Raw genomic sequence first — 17,741 nt, 5'->3', positions numbered from 1 at the left:
AAAATAAACTAAATTAAACTAAAGTACTACCCCTGATAGCAATCTGCTACTTGCACTATAGTCGTCTGGAGGGAAAACAAACAACCACCAACATTCAATCAGGTAACAAAGCCACAGTGACTTGTGACAGCTTGTAAAACCTGAGAAAACTGCTGCCTGAGTGCACATGACAAAACCTACTACTGCACTGACCTCCACATCCACCACCTGCACAAAGTTGTAAATTTACAGTATAAAACACACACACACACACACACACACACACACACACACACACACACACACACACACACACACACACACACACACACACACACACACACACACACACACACACACACACACACACACAGAAAACAGATCTGGGTAATGAATGTCACATCTCTTACACTCTCCAGGCTGTTTTGATTGCCAACAAGTTACTTAAGAGCCCTGCACAGTTAAACATGACATTTCTGGGTTCACACACACACACACACACGAATGTGCGCACAGACACACATAAGTGGTTTTCCTGCTTGTAAGGAGCATGTGTAAGATCAGAGGAATGCAGGCTCTCCCCTGGCTCTTACCTCAGGCAACAGGAACCCTGTAAAAACACAACAAAAACAACCCCACAGTTTCCACTCACACATAAACTTTAATACCCCATCTAATGGTCCTCCGCCCTGCGCCTGCGTGTGCACACAGACAGGTGCGTATGTGTGCATCTAACTATGTAAACTGTGAGTTTTCATTCACAGAAGCCCTAATTAAAGATCTACTGTTACACTAATTATACTTTTTGTGTTATACGCTATTCTAAGCTAGAATAGCACTAATTTGTAAAAAAGCAGAGCATCTTCATATAAGAGCATTGGCTTAAAGTTGAAAGAGTGAAGGCTAGAAATGTCTGTGGCAGTGTGGAACTGGGGAAACAAGCACTAAAGTACACGCAGAGCAACAGCCAAGTTTGGACACATCTACCCTTTCACTTGAATCAAAAAGTGTGTCCAAACTTTTGACTGGTACTGTGTATCAAACACACGCCAACATTAACAGTAAGTGCACACATATCATCCCCATTTGTAGCCCACACTCACTCCTCCCCCACTCGACACAGAGGCAGACAACCATTGCATCATGTTCTAGAAATGGCTCTTGCTCTTGACTACACTGGTGCCTCTCACGTGACGTAGAGCACAGTGTCATACCTGCTCTCCTGGCCTATCCGAAATAAAAGGAGACATGAACACACATGTACAGATGTTGTTTGATGTACTGTGAACTCATTTATGTTCATCAGTTGATTTGCCTTTTTAATGGTCAGGGCTGTTTGTTGTTCCCAGAAACTCTGTCTTACATGTTACACCTGAATCTTGAGCTCTTAATGGCATCATTAGAAACTTTTTTAAAGAATCCAAAATGCTTTCTAACATCTGGAGTACTGGAAAACACAAACCTTAGGGCTTTACTTCTCTGTAATGCTTAAAAAAACCAATGAATACTGTATAACTAGTAGTCAAAACTCTAAGGCATTCTATGTGTGTGTGTGTGTGTGTGTGTGTGTGTGTGTGTGTGTGTGTGTGTGTGTGTGTGTGTGTGTGCGTGTGTGTGTGTGTGTGTGTGTGTGTGCGTGTGTGTGTAGGAGATGGAGACGGAGACACAAAGAAGGCCATTTCCTGTATTACTTTCCCAACAGTGAGACCTGGCAGAAAATCGAGGAGCCAACATTATATGCGGGCTGTAACAGTCGATGTTCAAGTATAAACATGGCCAAGGTCGTTAGGCTTTGAACGCTAGCCCTTCTGTCAGACACAGAGACAGAAGAGAAAAAACAACACAAGCTATAATCGCCTTCAAAAAATAATAAGCATTCTCTCTGTGTGTCTTACAATAGACGCCATTCTCTATGTTTATGGTAGGAAAGGAAAAACTAACTAACTGACTGACTGACTGACTGACTGACTGACTGGCCGACACACTGGCAGGCCGGCTGGCTGCAGCACCAAGCAAAGCCACAGTTCTTTTCTTTTTTCTTTAACCAAAAGTAGAGAAAATACAACTACTAACAAACGTGTACTATACAGATTGTCCCTGTCCATCAACGCTCTCCCGCAAACTGACTTTCCTTCATTGCATTTTCCTCCCATAATGCCTACCTCTGAGTGTGCAGTTCCCCTGACTCACCAACACAGTGCATTCTTTTCACACATCAAGAAGATCCCGAGCCTATAATTACAGATTGCTTGCCCACAATGCTCCAGTCAATGAATGCTAATCAGAGGGCGTGGTGTGTCCAAGACTCCTGGCTTCTGATATCAGGAGCAACCCTTCGCATCGTAGAAATCATTAGATAAATCATGTGAAATTAAAACATCAGTCGCCTCAATTGATTTCTGGGAATAAAGTAAATCTCCAGTGCATTTTCTCATTATGTGTCTCAATGGACCACTTTGCAACAAGCTGCATGATGGATTCTGAAAAGGTGCTATACTAACGTGTCTATCAATACGGAGCTTTTTCGTGTGCTTCACACCAAATGTCATTCTTTAAATAATTTGGTGAGTATCAAGCTGGTTTAACACCACAGAAAAACTTCAACTTTCTAATAGGTATACAGGGACAGTGTGAGGAAAAGACTGAATACAGTGAATATTCTGTCTTTACTCTTTGTTTAAAGAATCAAACACACACAAATGTACACTTACTTCTCTGGCATTGAGTCTGCGACCAGCATCGTCCTCTGAAGTGTCCGTTGATGGTGTTCTGTGAGCAGATGGTCTGACCTTGGGCCGTGCCTGGACACACATCTCCACACTCCCTGTCGTTCTTATTGGCCACGATGAAGTTGTCCTCCACCGTGTCCAGGATCTTGGACCAATCCAGTGTGGCCAGGTAGCAGAGGTCTGGATTCTTCTCGATCCTCACGGCACCCCGGGTGATGTTCATGAGGTTGTGAAAGCCCACCTCCTTCAGCTGCAGCATCTCGTAAATCACAAGCGCGTAGTTGAAGAAGAGGTTGTTGCCGCGGATCACTGTCAGGTTTGGGAAGAGATCAGTGAGGGTTTCGAGGCCATATACCCTGAACAGCAGCACGTAGTCTGTCACCACTCGTAGCTTGGGGTAGCTGAGGCCCCGGAAGTCTTCGGTCTTGGTCTTGAACATGAGCAGAATCTTCAGGTGGCCCTCGATGATGGTGCAGTTCTCCAGCGACTGGAGGTTGGTCACATTGTTACGGATGTCTTTACTCTGGCAAACTGGAAGGATAGAAATAAGCAGAGATGTCAGAAACAAACATATATACACTTGTTACAAGAGTTTTGCTTATTTAACCAAGAATTTCAGTAAGGTTTACTATAGTTTTCTTAAGAAACCCTTTTGAGTGTTGCCCTTTAATTTCATTCATACATTTAGATAGAATATATATACCAGGGAGCTTCCCAGTAAAAAAACAAAAACAAAAAAAAAACCAATTATGTAAGCACCTAACTCCAGAGCATATTCATTAGATCGCTAAAACAGCCTTGAAATAACCCTTACATTCAGTTTTTATGTAAACTGTTTTAGAGAGGTGCTCAACTTTATGGTAATTCTTGATTGTATCATTGTTGAGTTGTATTGCTACATATTCACAGATGTTTTTGATATCAAGTCTACCCTCATTGATATAATTATGATGGACATAAACTGGAGTATGTATTCACTAGTGAGTATTAATTACTTTGTACATAAATTGCAGCACAGTGTGAATTGAGCGACATGACATTCTGGCAAAACAGGCATGAAGTGTTGTCCTCAAGTTGCAACTGTAGTAAAAACAAGCGCATTTGAACATCAACAGATCCTTCTTTTTCCCCAATTAAGCCATGAAACCACTAGCGTTTTGCATTAAGTTGAGCAGAGCCATCCATGAGGCAGCCTCACTCAAGTCCCTTCTACAATCTGACTGGCCGCAAGCTCACACAAACTCACTCTCTCGCTTTTCATTGGCTCCAGTGCCATTTCTCCAGAGAGGAAATTATTGTACGGCACTGTCTGATCTGAATGAAGCAGACATGAAAGGGTTAACAGAAATCAAGCCTGGAAGCAAAATGCTTATCCATGCTCATTCATACTCTTTAGCTGCTGCACACTGGCACACACACACAAGCCCACATTTGGACCAGCAAATGCATGCGCGCACACTCATACACACATCAGAGGAATGGAGAATTCATTAGGGGATAGTTACTGAAGGAGATGTGCAGAGGGAAACGGCATGCTGCTGTTGGTTGCTACAAATAATAAGATGCACTATTCCAATATATTCTACAGTAGCTAAGAGGAAAATGACTGAGTGGGAAGGAGGTAGGATCCCAATACACAGTTTTAATTGTAAAAGAAAGGTGTAACAAGAAAAACATTATTTCTACTGCTGCAGTTACAACAGAAACCTAACCACACTGTTATTTTCTTATCTTAAAAAACACGATTACAAAGCAAGAAATCTAGAGGAGCTTTAGTTTTCTTTCACATGGCCTCTATATTTACTGACAACAGTGTTCACACACATGCTGCTTGTGTATCAAAACCAGAAGCTGTCAAAGCATCAACAGAGACTCCTTGTGACATGATGGGTGTTAACAGTTAGCATGTTCATTGAAATTGGTTCGTGTGAGACGTATTGTTCTCTTACAACTGCAATCAAGAAATCAAGATAGAAACAAGTATGAAAATGAAGCATAAATGAATCCCAGTTTGGTTACCATTAACTTCCTTTTACTTCTTATTTGAATCGTCTTCAACAGCTGAAAATGATCATACAAGAAGGATGTATGTCTACCCAATAAGCCTCTCTGCATTTATGTTGTCATGCACTCTTGTTCTGCTAATAAATGAGTTCATCATTTGAGGAAAATGTCAAATGTCACAAAATAGAATTATTTTTGTAAAGAGCAGACAAGTGTCAGTTTTAAGCGTTTAACTAAAACCAGTTATGTTCACTGATGTGCTGTTTAAAGTGGAAATAGACATGATTTGCTGCTTGACGTATTAACGTGATCCTTGTTAAAAAAAATGATAGGTCAATTTGCATAAATGTACACACAGAAATGCGCCAACAGTGTTGACACACATTCCCATTCAGTGAACATTCTCATTAAACACACTGGTAGTGATGAGACATTAAATACTTATTTGTTCACATGACTTAACCGTGTATGTCCTGTACAAACTACACCAACAGCCATTATGGCCTAAAACAGATGGTTATGGTTACGGACGATAACCAACATGTGAGAATATTTCAATGCCACATGTTAATGGACAATCACAAACTTCTTTCTGCACAGAAAGTACAAGTACAAGAAACAAACATTAGGTTGCGTCTCTCAGTCATTTACTGAATTACAGCTACAAAAAAATAAAGGTTGAAAAGTTGTGTTTGCAAAGTCAGTAACATCTATTACAAATAAATGGAAAACTAATCATTTTGTCACTTAAATTTGAATATTTGTAATGTGTCAAGTCCCATTCATAAAAGGAAAATATGCTATTTCTAGTATTAACAGTCATTATCTTAAGGGCAAAAAACATATTGAAAAGGGACCTAAGCCTGTGCCTGTAGGGCAAAATAAGCCTCTTCACACAGAAGGGATCTAATGGCGATCGATGATACACTCACACAACAGTATGTGTCCTTCATGCATTTTAATGGTGTGAAACCCTGCTTGCCACGTTTTGCTATTTTTCCTTTTTATTACACTCAATTCTCCACCATGACTATGCACCAAAAAATATGAATAAATAAAAATGATGCTTCAACGTGCATCTTAAAACACAGACAATGCAAAATCATTGCAGTGGACTGCATAATTCCATTGGGTTGTTATTGGCTCTCGTTATTTCCCAGGTGTAAGCTACCTATTAACTTCCCATTCTGTTAATGGTTAGCCTGACAAACATGTCAACAACCTAGGTACAAACTCTGACCGGCAACACATCAGTGGAATGGTTTAAGTGACTCCTTATAATGGACAGCAGCCAGTAAAGCACTAAATCACTACGCTGTCAAATAAAACCATGTTGTTTACTACACGTGCATGTTGGCATCAAGGCTGAGCTACTCAGACTCGCATTTTTTCCAGACTGCAAAAAGTCAAACTTAGATATCAAATGGCCATAACATATTTTAGTAGATGCCAACTGGTGGCAATAATGGAGCAAACGCCTGTTGTGGTCCCCATGAAAAATGTGAGTATCAAAATTTAAAATGTCAAATAGGTTCAACCCAGTAGGCTACTTCCAACTTTTTCTTGTTCTGATGGTTTTGGACACAAATTTGAGAAATCCAAAATATCCTTTTTCCACTGTTAAGCTGATAAGAACACTAGATAGTTACTGTCCATCATTAACTCTTGTCTCCCATCAACGAAACAATGTGAGAAGAGTTACACTATGTTGTTTACCTGACCACGTCTGTTGAAACATGTCAACATGTCAATGAAGTATTTTAATTTATCCATATTTCTTTACACACGACCTGAACGCAGTTCAACTTTGCACACGTCTTCAAACAATCAGCTTCATAACCAAAACAGATTTAGTTGTTACACAGCTCATCAGATAAAGATAGCTCAAAACAACAGGAACTCATTCACACTATCTAACCAGCACGCCCTCTTTATAGGACACACACTGTAACAGAAACCAAAACACAAAAACACGCTCCTTCTATGTGGCAGTTGGTATTATTCCCAGTGATAACAGCAACCTTACACCTCTGTGCCCCGCCTGCCTTATCTCCTGGACACATCAAACAGGCCTACAGGCCACCCACTCGCTGTCAGCCAGCAGCACTAACCGGATACCTATTGTGCAACACAACAACATAACAAACTACATTACGCAACATCAGCAGGGCCAGGGTGCAACTCACCTCTGCCCACAATGATTTTCAAGGCACACCAAGAGGACACAAACATGACCTTTCCACTTAAACGTTTTATTTTTTCCCTGCAGATAAGAAATATTATGCTGAAAATGAGGTCCCTCTCATCACACGGCGTGCTAACAATCAAGCACATGTGTCACATCGCCTGTTGGAGAAGCTTTATTGACACAGAGAAATGTTAGTGGGCCATGAGGGGAAGCAGTAAACGGTGCTGCTGGGAGCTCCCTCTGCAAAATGGAGTCTTGTTTTTCGACTGACAGGAGCGAGAGAGCAGGAAGGAGTAGCGGGAGGTGTGGTGGGGTGGCGGGGGGTGGGGGGGAGGGGTCATCAGGGGGCAGATGGGGAAGAGGGACGGAGAGGGAGGGAGAGTAAAGGAGAGGAGGGGAGGAAGGGTTGTTATGTAGTCGGGGGTTGGCTGCGAGAGCCACTGTGTCTTTAAAATAATGAGCCATCTCCTCCCTTTCCCCTCCCAGGTTTAGGAGCAGGGGGACACAAGAGAGGCAAAGAGAGTGAATGAGGAGACGAGAGGGGGCTGGTGGGGTGAGGGGTGGGGGTGGGGGGAGAAGGAAGAGGGTTGTGGGCAAAGAGGGGAAAGAAGAGGTGGAGGGATAGGGGTGGGGGGAGGTAGGGGGTCAGAGAAATGATGGGAGGGGAGCGACCGGGTGAGGGGGGGTGAAAGTGTAACCTGAGTCCAGGCAGGAACGCAGGGTGACGTAAGGGACCTACAGGACGGTTGGTGATCACATGCATGAATGGAGGGCTGCTATGGACCACTGTTACATGACAGGCAACATGCACACACAAACTGCCTCACAGGGGGGGGGGAAAGAGAGGAGGGGGAGAGCTTGCTCCCGACTGGCCACAAACAACAATAAGCAATGTCTATATAACAAACTCAGCCTGCATATATGAGGGACGAACATGGGGCAAAAAGATAGAGAGAGAGAGGGCAAAATGTAAAGAAAGAGGGAAACATTTTTTCATCATTAAAAAAAGGCAAAATTTGACTTACATCTCCACGTTAGAGCTTCATATCTGATTTGGGGGAAAAAACTGGTAGACATTGTGTAGGTAGGGTGGGTGGGGGTTTTGGCAGGGGTGGGGGGGATTGGTGGACAATGACCGTGACCCCTCTATAGCCCACCCTCCCACTGAGGACCACCCATAAGCAGACAGCTTGGTGCTCTCACTGGCTATACAAGAGCTCTTAATTACAATAACAACCCAATCAGCCGCTAATGAGCCCGGGGTGGGGGGTGGTGGGGAGGGTGTGTGCGTGCGTGTGTGTGTGTGTGTGGGGGGGGGGGGGGGGTTTGGTTCAGGGGGCCAGGTCTGTATCGGAGCAGAGAAGAGAATGGAATAACAGAGCACAGACTGGAACGTACTGTACCATACTGTGGACCTCTATAGGAGAAATGTGGGCCATCCACCCGCCTTCCCTGTCTGTTTGACACTTAATTTGGCAGCAGGAATGAGAAGAGGAGGAGGAGGGAGGTATAGGGGGTGTCAGACAAACAGAAAAAGCAGAGGAAAAAGCTTTGGAGAGAGAATGAGGTGAACGAGTTTAAGTCTTCAAAGGGAGATTAAAAAATGTCCTTTCAATGTCTTAATGTATGTATTTTTAGTTGTTTTTTTTAAAGTTTAAATATACTGTAAATCTAATTGCATCTTGGGAAATGATAGTAGGCATCACCATCATTTATGACAATGTGTAACGCCTGAATACTTACAAGCTCTTTTCACACATTGATGTTTGTAAAATGAAATGAAAATTGAATAAACTGCTGTTTTTGGGGTGGCTTCTGTTGTTAACAAAAGCTTCAACATTTTATTTCAACCTTTATGTTGAGGACATAATTCAGTCTCGGTGTGAAGCAGTAGTGCCGACAAGGGGAGGGTGAAAAAAAAAAAATCTGATTTAGATTTAACTACAAATCAAGCGTCTGTCGAATGGAAGATTGAGGTTTATGCAGCGTGAAGATTGAAGAACAAGAAAACATCTGTCTAACCTCCCTGCTCTTACTTTTTTCACTTCAATTTACTTTTTGGATCATAAGGAACATTAGCCGACATGTCTCTAAATCATTAGCATTGGCTGTTTGCAATGAGTGTGATGTGAAGATCAAACTTTTTGCTAATTTGCACTCAGTTTATGATACAATAAAGATATCAGTTAAATGCCAAAAATGTCGACACATTTCAGACCCCACTACTGCAGCATGTAACCAACTACCACTCTCCCATCTCTGCAGTCTTTCCTCCAGATATGAAGCAGAATTAGCTCATAGCATAAAAATCACTGTAATTACAGCACAAAAAAATACTTAAGCTTGACCAGTGCAGCTGAGGTCATAGCAATGTAATGGCTATCACTGACAGAAACGTCAATCTCCACTTTCTCAGCGAGCACCCACAGCTGCAGCCTCTGTCATAGTGTAGCTATAATTTCAGACAGATTCTTTATTTTTAGAGTTGTGCTCCCTGCAGAGAATTTAATATGCATCAAATAACAGAAGCTGGCCGTTCAGCCCGATGCTGGCTGGCAATGAGAAAGTGGATCACACAGGCAGTTTTGGAAGGTAAGAGTTGGAGCCCTCTGTGGCCCAGCGACCGGCCTGCCTGTGCCATTTACTGTAGCGGAGGGCAGCAGCACGTTAGCTTAGCGTGAAACCAGGTGGCAGCTAACTCTGGACTGTGTGAAGTTTCCCCCTCTCTGTCAGCTTAGGAGCACGTTGCCCCCGATGAGGTGATCTGCTGATTATAGATTTGTCAACAGCGCAGTTGCTGAACAAACCCCAGGAGAGAGAATATGCGGCGGCTGTGCCAAGTGGACTGCCAGTGGAAAAATGCATTTGTTTGTTAATATAGCTGTGGAAAGTCCTGAGAAGTAAAGCCAGCTCCCTATGCGCCCACTGCCAAGCTGTGGCTTCTACAGTGAAAAACGATGCTGAGAAATTGCATGAGAGGCATTTTGATTAACATGTACCAACTTGTACCTCCAAAACAAAGAGAGTTGAGGACCAAAATAACAGTACATGAGCCAGGGGGGGAAAAAAGAGAGAGGGGGGCAGTTTTAAAGTCTTCTGTTAGCAGTCAAAGGAGGCCACTTGATACGATAACAAGTGCATCTAACACTTGCATCACGAGTGACCTGTACTTCCACATTTGAGGACATCAGATCAAGGTGGAGGGGCTTCACAAGGGAGACGGATCGATGAGAGAGATAGGAATGGGTGGGTGGGTGGGTAGTTTGGAGCACCTGTTCCTCCATTGCCTCAGCTTCCCATTGAGGAGCATGGCAAGGGGAGCTGGCCTAGCCTATTTATATACAACGCTGGGTCCCGTTACAGCTGTGGCACAGGGCCAGGCTGTGGCAGATTGAAGCGGGTAGAAAAGAGCAACATGCAGGCCCTGCGCTGTCAGATGGCTGGCCAAGAGAAGAGAGAGGCCTAAATCAGATCACACTGGTGACTTTGGCTCGCCTCCATCTCTCTACCTTCCGGCACTGGCGAAGGAGAGAGGAGGGGGGGGGGGGGGTGCGAAGGATAGATACAGACAGAGGGAGACAAAGAGACAAAATATAAACAGATAAGAAAGAATGAGGAAAAGAAAAACAAGTGATGGGGGAGGGCGAGGTGCCGGGTCACTGTCACTTGTTTTTAAAAACAATGACTCACTATTTTCTTGTTCCGTACAGCCTGGTTTGACCTTGAACTCAAGGCTGCAAGGAAGGAGAGAGAGGAAAACAGAGGTGGACGAAGCAAAGTGGAACAAAACAGGGCAGAGAGAGCAAAAGCAGAATGTGTGTAGACTGCAGTGTTTGACATCGTCTGTCAGACTGACAGGGTACCTGATAGAAACTGATCCCTTGACTCCATGTCAGCTGATACAAACATCTACTATGTGGACATGTATAGTTTGACAGTGAAACATGTCTCATGTCCAACTTAGTGTTTATGTAAGATTGATATGAAATGACTGAGAATCTAAAAAGTCTTTTCAGCAGCAAACAAAAGCCAAGAATTCAGTAAATATGCAGTGCTGATAAGATGGTTATTGTCTTTGTATCTGGACGTTTTTTCCTTATTGCCAAGTTCCTCATTCCATTTAAAGTCCTTTCTCCTTCCTTATGCCTTATATACTGCAGCACAGTGTGTTTTACCAACTCACATAATGGAATGAAAAATACAGGCCATTAAACATGCCCTGGTCCTTATGACTAAAAGGCTCTGTTTACTGTTAGTTAGATGTAGCTATGTGTAATTTGTAACATAAGCAAAATTCATTTATTTTCAATGTATTTCCATTTACAACCAACAACTCCCCTGTCAAGACATCTAGTTATACACAGACTCCAAAAATCCCAAAAATTCTGGCCATGCCTCACAAAACAGTTAAACCAGGTGGTGCTCCAAACAAATAAAATCACATGTTGTGGAGAGGGGGGGTGGAGAGGGGGCAGCATTCCTGACATAGTCGACAAATTTGGGAACAGACAGAACACTATGAAACAGGAGCAGGTAATCAACTGCAGGCGGGACTGTGCTTAAGATATAATTCAGGACAGACACACACACACGGAACGATACACTTGCACACGGAGTGAGTAATACAAAAAACATCTGATGTTCCTTTTCATCTTCCCACGTTAGCGAGTGGAGCGCAGCGCAGTCTTGGTGTGGTGAGCCTCGGCCTGAGAGGGAGGCAGTCGGGGCTCGGTTGCCCTGCTTTACTTGCAGCCACACAGCAGCAGCTGCAGGGCCCGGCCCCACCAACGCTCCGACCCGCAAACCAGAGCTACACATGAGGCTGGATGAGCTACGCCGGCCTGATGGCTTTGCCAAATCAGCTTCTTCCGTCCCTTGTGGCTTTCTTTCTCCTTCCAAACCTGTCTATCTGCCTGCCTCCACACAACCTCTACATTTTAATAGTGGCTATGAAGCTTCTTTCCAGTGTTGAAATATTTCTAACATGGTCACCACACTACTGTAGATTGTTCTTAAGCCGCTCAGAGATACAACTTATACAACAGATAATGAAGCACTGAGAGACACAGTCAAGAGGTGTGATGGGATAGCTGCCCAGGTTATAGCTCAACATGTTAACACTTTCTTTTGACACTTATTAGTTTTAACCTCCAGCTATTACAGTTTAGAGGTTTAGTGGAGGTATTGCTTGTGTGGCGAATGGACAAGTGAGCTCATCCCAAGCATGGCAAATCCTATTGATTTGACTGGACTGCTGTGAGGCTGCCAACTCTGGGCTACAGCTGAATCCAAAATTTGAGGCAAATGAAGAAAAACACCCAGACAGGAGGAAATAATTTGATTCTAACTGCCTTGAAATGAGACTCTAACTGTGTGTGTGTGTGTGTGTGTGTGTGTATAGGAGAATTTGTGTGTTCGAGCCGGAGACTATAAAGAGGAGTGAAGAGACAAGTTAACAAGCAGGGGAGATGGGAAAGAAAGAGAAATTGGAGAGATGGAGAAAGCAAAGTGGTACAGGAGCAAACAGAGAGAAGGAGAGGGGGGAATTTTGATGTTGGGATAGTTGACAAACCAAGACGGAAAAGAGGGAGAAGCAGAGGGGAGGCTGGAGGGATGGAGAACAGAGGGGCCAGGTCAGTTTAATGGCCCGTTTGTCTGCGCTGTTAGACCACCAGCTCTTACTGGCTGCTGCAGGAAAACCTCTCTCTCACACACAGACACAGACACAGACACAGACACACACACACAGACACACACACACACACACACACACACACACATCCTGCTCCCGCTCTTTCCGTATCTCTCCCTCCCTCTACCTTTTCCATTGCTGAGGCCTATACCCATAGCTTCAGTGCCCCCCTCCATTTACCAAAGCACAAACAAGTTGTGAATCTGTGCAAAAATCAGTTTATAATACTCTTTTAACGCCACTTAAATGAAATGGTATTATTACATGTGCAGCAGTTGAAATTCTGAGCATGTTATCAGTTAATATTCAGACCTGGGCTTTTGATTATGGACAAATATCCCCTCCCATTGCTTGTTTGTTTTTCCACACAAACCCTCGCAGATTCCCGAAGATTTTCAATCGCTGACCTCCTCTGTTGGTTTTTCCGTACAGGATATCCACGAGCATGCTAGGTATGGCATGGATGGAATACTGACGTCATAGCTAACGTTCAAAAGGGCCCCCGGGTAACAAATCACTCGCTGTTACCTAGCCTCTGACAGTCGGGTCCCTGGAGTGGAGGGTCTGTGGCCACAGCGGTATTGTAAAATGACTTCCATTCATTACGGTCATTTAACAGCAAGGCATGATTCAATATGGGCCCCCTAAACTGTAAGTGAATTAGGAATGCCTGATGTGAGCTCATAAACGAGGTGCAAGCTCTTCATCTCTCTGTCCCTTTTCACTCAGTCCTGGCATCAGTCCATTGCCCGCTTTCTCTCAGACGGAGCCACAGTACAGTATCAGCTCCGCCACGCACTCCTCTCACTCGAGCCTGTCCTCATGTGTCTATTTTCTTCTCTTTCTTTAAAGCTCAGCAGGTCTAGAGCATGGCACCTAATGACCACTTAAACATTGCTACAGCAGCAAAGAGCACATGATGCACACACGCAGGCATAAAGCACACACGTCAACAACTGACAGTATAAAACAACAAAAAAACTAGGGCTGACCTGAATGCTTTAAAGCTTAACGTTTTGCCATGACTGATGCTTACGTCTGTACTCAAATGCTTTGTTTTTTTCCCCCCTCCTCTTTCCCAGAACAAGCTGTACACACGCTGTCAATCCACTGATTAACTGATATCAGAGATTGTGTCTAAGAGAATTGCATTTACTTTTCATTCATTTGTTGCAGAAACTGCTTACCTACAGTTTAGTTAAGTGTAAAGTGTGTTAAGACTGCTCTGTGCCAACATTTCAAGGTGTATTTCCAAGAATATTATAATTTTTTCGATCAATATTGTTTCAACCTGCCGGGCAAATTCATGATATCTTTAATCTTGTCTAAAGGTTTGGAGAACCTTTTTTCTGGAAAAATACACTGTCAATTAGTCTTAAACCATCTTTCAGTTTCTGCACACATTTTAGGAAGAACAGTGTGACCTACAATGCTCACTTTTAATGGTTTGCACATTTTGAACAGCAGTGACTCGTATCATCTTGACGCTCCCCACTGCTGGTTGATTAGTCCAGAACAAATTTGAGATGTCTCGACTGATACTCGGTTTCACAAAAAAACTGAGCTCACAGATTTATTTTACATGTACCAGGCTACATATTAGTGGGTTCGTTATTACATGTGTCGCTGCCAAGAATAAATACCGCTTACAAATTGCAGAAACAAACCAGTTAATAAAAAAACAATCAACAGTTAATAAAAAAACCCTAATGAAATCATATGAGCACATAATCTATAATTACAGGATTACATTTACTGCTTGGCCAGTAGTTTTGCAAGGCATGGCCAGATTTTCACCCATCTGGCTGTGTGACTGCAGCGGGTGAAACTGTAGAGAGAGGCAGCACAGTGGGCATAAGAAAGAACTGACAAGTAAGTTGCTTTGTATACCCACTTTCTGTTAAGCAAGTGTTTTCCGTCTCCCTCTCCATCTGCTGTAATAACGATGAGGGTACGGTGAAGAGAATCTTTTTAGGATATGGTCCAGGAGTATTAGTTGCAGTCTGAGATTCACTGAATTGTTCCCCTATTGAACATGACACGTTGAATGGTTCGAGATCTCGACGTATCACAGGTGCTGAGCCATTATGACATTACACAACTGCAACTCAATATGTCACTATAGGCTGTATAATGCCACTACTTCCTTCAGTCGTCACATATTAAAACTACATAAATAAGTTAAATGGGAGTTCAATGCAGTGAGGCTAGCAGAGTATTTAGAAAGGGGAGGTGGGGGGGGGGGGGGGGGGGGCAGTGTAGCCTACTGCCAGCACAGCTAGTCCTGTCACCATAGTAACCCATCTCAGGCTGGTTCATCAGGACGAAAACAGAGCCCCCCCCCCACCCCTAACCGACACACACACACCATCATTGAACACATTACACATACAAGCATCTGCGCTCGTAAAATGACACAAAATCACAAACGGACACACGCAGATGCAGAGCAGCAACATAATCAGAAAGGTCCATGTGACTGGCTGCTGTTGTTCACCATGTGCAGGTGTGTTAAGCATCACTTAGACCCAGCTGGTGCAAGCAGGCCTAATAAGAGAGGAAAAAAGAAAAAAAGGAAAGAAAAAAAACGAGGGAGAGAGAGAGAGAGGGGTGTCAAATGGATGGTGTTCACACCTTTAAGAGGTTTGAAAAAGGAGGCTTTCCCACCCCATACAGAGCAGGATTAGCAGGTGTGTGTGTGTGTGTGTGTGTGTGTGTGTGTGTGTGTGTGTGTGTGTGTGTGTGTGTGTGTGTGTGTGTGTGTGTGTGTGTGTGTGTGTGTGTGTGTGTGTGTAGGTCTGCAGGCTATGCGCATCTGCAGTGTGAAAGAAAAACAAATCAGCGGATGAGAGTGAACCCTCTTACCCCTGAACGTAAAAGCAAACGGAGGGAGGGAGGGAGGGAGGGAGCGAGAGAGAGCGAGAGATGGATATGGGAGTAGAGGGAGATTCAGCGTGAGGCGAGTGAGAGATAGTGAGCCAAGAGTCACAACACATTCACACAGGAGGGAGAGAGGGAGTACAAGTTGTGCTGCAAACAACTTTCTTCAACCTGCTTCAAATGCCATATTTAATCATCAAATCCATGGTATGTTTCTGACTCAACAGTACAATAGAAACAAATACTTTCTGGCTCAATTAAGTCCAAGCTGAAGTCCCAATTTAAATTATTTTAAGCAGGAGAGTGCAATAATGAGAACATCTTATAACCTACTTTCAAATTTGACCAGAAAAACAGCTGGAATTAAACAAAATCACAAGGGATTTGTTGAATTTACACAGCTGTGATCACAAATGTCAACTAGGTCTATAAAAACATGATGTGTAAATTGATTTGACATTTACAGTCAGCTAATATCCATGACTGATTACTGTATATTATATTCATCTTTAGTATTCTCTGTCTTTATTTCATAGCTTGAATCTTTCCAATATTCTGCTCGATAACACTGATCAACATTACAGTCCTGTGTGTGCGTGTTTGTAATTAACTTCTAAGAGACACACTGGGCTGTGTGTCAAACGGCCACTTCTCAGTCATATGACAGTCCTCAAAATAAATTTAACCCATCAGGTTCAGTTACACAGCCACACCAAGTCCAACAAACACACACACACTCATGCATCCCAGTGCTCGTATACACTCCGATACATGATACACATACAAAGAGGGTGAACTTTGCACACGTATAGTCATGTGCAACAAATGTGGTCACCCCCTGAGTTTTTGCATAAATGGTAGTCAGAGGGAGAGAACCACAACTTTTACTTTCATACTTTTTAACTACTTTTTTCTCTCTCAGAACTGGTCCTTCCAATGTGCCGTCTGTCCAAGTCACAAATCAAATGTGCATTAACAAATGTGTTAATCGTCTTTCTGAACAGCTTCACTCGTAGGTGGAATGAAACATCTAATCATCATAGAGGGGAGGGGGACAGGGAGACGCGAATTATTGCTCTGCACGTAAGACGAAGTGGATTATTAAACTATTTGACAGTAATTGTTTGGGTCACAGATCATGGTCTTGCACCAAACTGTCATATCTGTACTGTGACAGTTTGGGACGAATACACGTACCTTTACACCTTTATTGCAAACATACACTTTCATCAAAGAGAGCAGGGTTCACCTGAAGGGCAACCCTGAAACAGCTAGAGGATCAGTGTCCGACAGAGATGGACAACTGCTGAAAGCCTGACCTTCAAATTAAGGGATGGTTTTCTAAACTGTAACCACCAGAGTCCAAATAGAGATCCTCATGTAGCCAGCCCTCCTCACTCATATCTACGCTAAAGGAGATGAATTTAGAAACGCTGTTTAAAGGGCCAAAATTCTACAACTGCTTACATAAAAAGTCTGCCGTCCGCCGAAATGCCAAAACAACAGAAAACACTTCAATCTCTTCTACTCAGCAGGCGTCGACCACTTGAGCCAGAAGTTTTACGTAATTTCTACCGAACAGGTTTCCACTATTTTTCAACTATTGTTTACAATGCAAGGGTGCACAACAGACTGTACCAGGGAGTCTTTTTGGATGTGTGGCTGGAGCTGGGAGTACATGACAATATATACAGCGTGTCAACATTTTACCACTGCAGTCATTTTTACCGTTACCAACATTGGACAGCAGCTTTGCAAAAAAAAACAACAACAAAAAGAACACACTGGTGGCCAAACACTTAGCTGCTGTGGATGGATGGACAAAATGGAGAAAAAGAAGATTGATTTTCCAATTTACTCACAGTAGGACATGCACATGGTCTCGGCCAGTGTCTAGTCCTGCCTGCAAAAGGGCCCCAAAAGATCCCTTTGCTGATCCCTGCATTACAGGGACGGCTCAACATGGATTTTACAGTGTGAAGTCACCAACGGTTAAAATAGGGCAGATCCAAACAGCAACGAGGACTATCAAATCAGATTGTTGCAGCATGGCGTAACGGTGCACTCTGTGTTTGCCTGTGTGTGTGTGTGTGTGTGTGTGTGTGTGTGTGTGTGTGTGTGTGTGTGTGTGTTCCCCAGCATCCCATCCCCTCCCAACCACACTACATTTCTGTGCAGTGAGCAGAGGTTTACATAAACAGCCACAGTTCTCTATCTAGGAATGAGAGTCAGGGAGGATGGCATCAGCTGAGCTTTGTATTTTAAAATA

The 17,741-nt window shown here is 43.3% G+C and overlaps 1 protein-coding gene across 1 annotated transcript in view; it reads right to left on the bottom strand.

The window, feature by feature from the left end:
• insrb (insulin receptor b) overlaps positions 1-17,741 on the bottom strand; it is an 81,457-nt gene that overhangs the window by 55,421 nt on the left and 8,295 nt on the right. Inside the window, exon 2 of the mRNA XM_062424553.1 lies at positions 2,691-3,239. Coding sequence (XP_062280537.1) covers positions 2,691-3,239 — 549 coding nt within the window. The remainder of the gene's footprint in view (positions 1-2,690; positions 3,240-17,741) is intronic.

This window comes from Scomber scombrus, chromosome 8 (assembly GCF_963691925.1).
Source record: "Scomber scombrus chromosome 8, fScoSco1.1, whole genome shotgun sequence".
Classification (NCBI taxonomy): Eukaryota; Metazoa; Chordata; class Actinopteri; order Scombriformes; family Scombridae; genus Scomber; species Scomber scombrus.
Note: the sequence above shows the minus strand (reverse complement) of the source record. Positions and strands in the feature narration are given on the sequence as shown.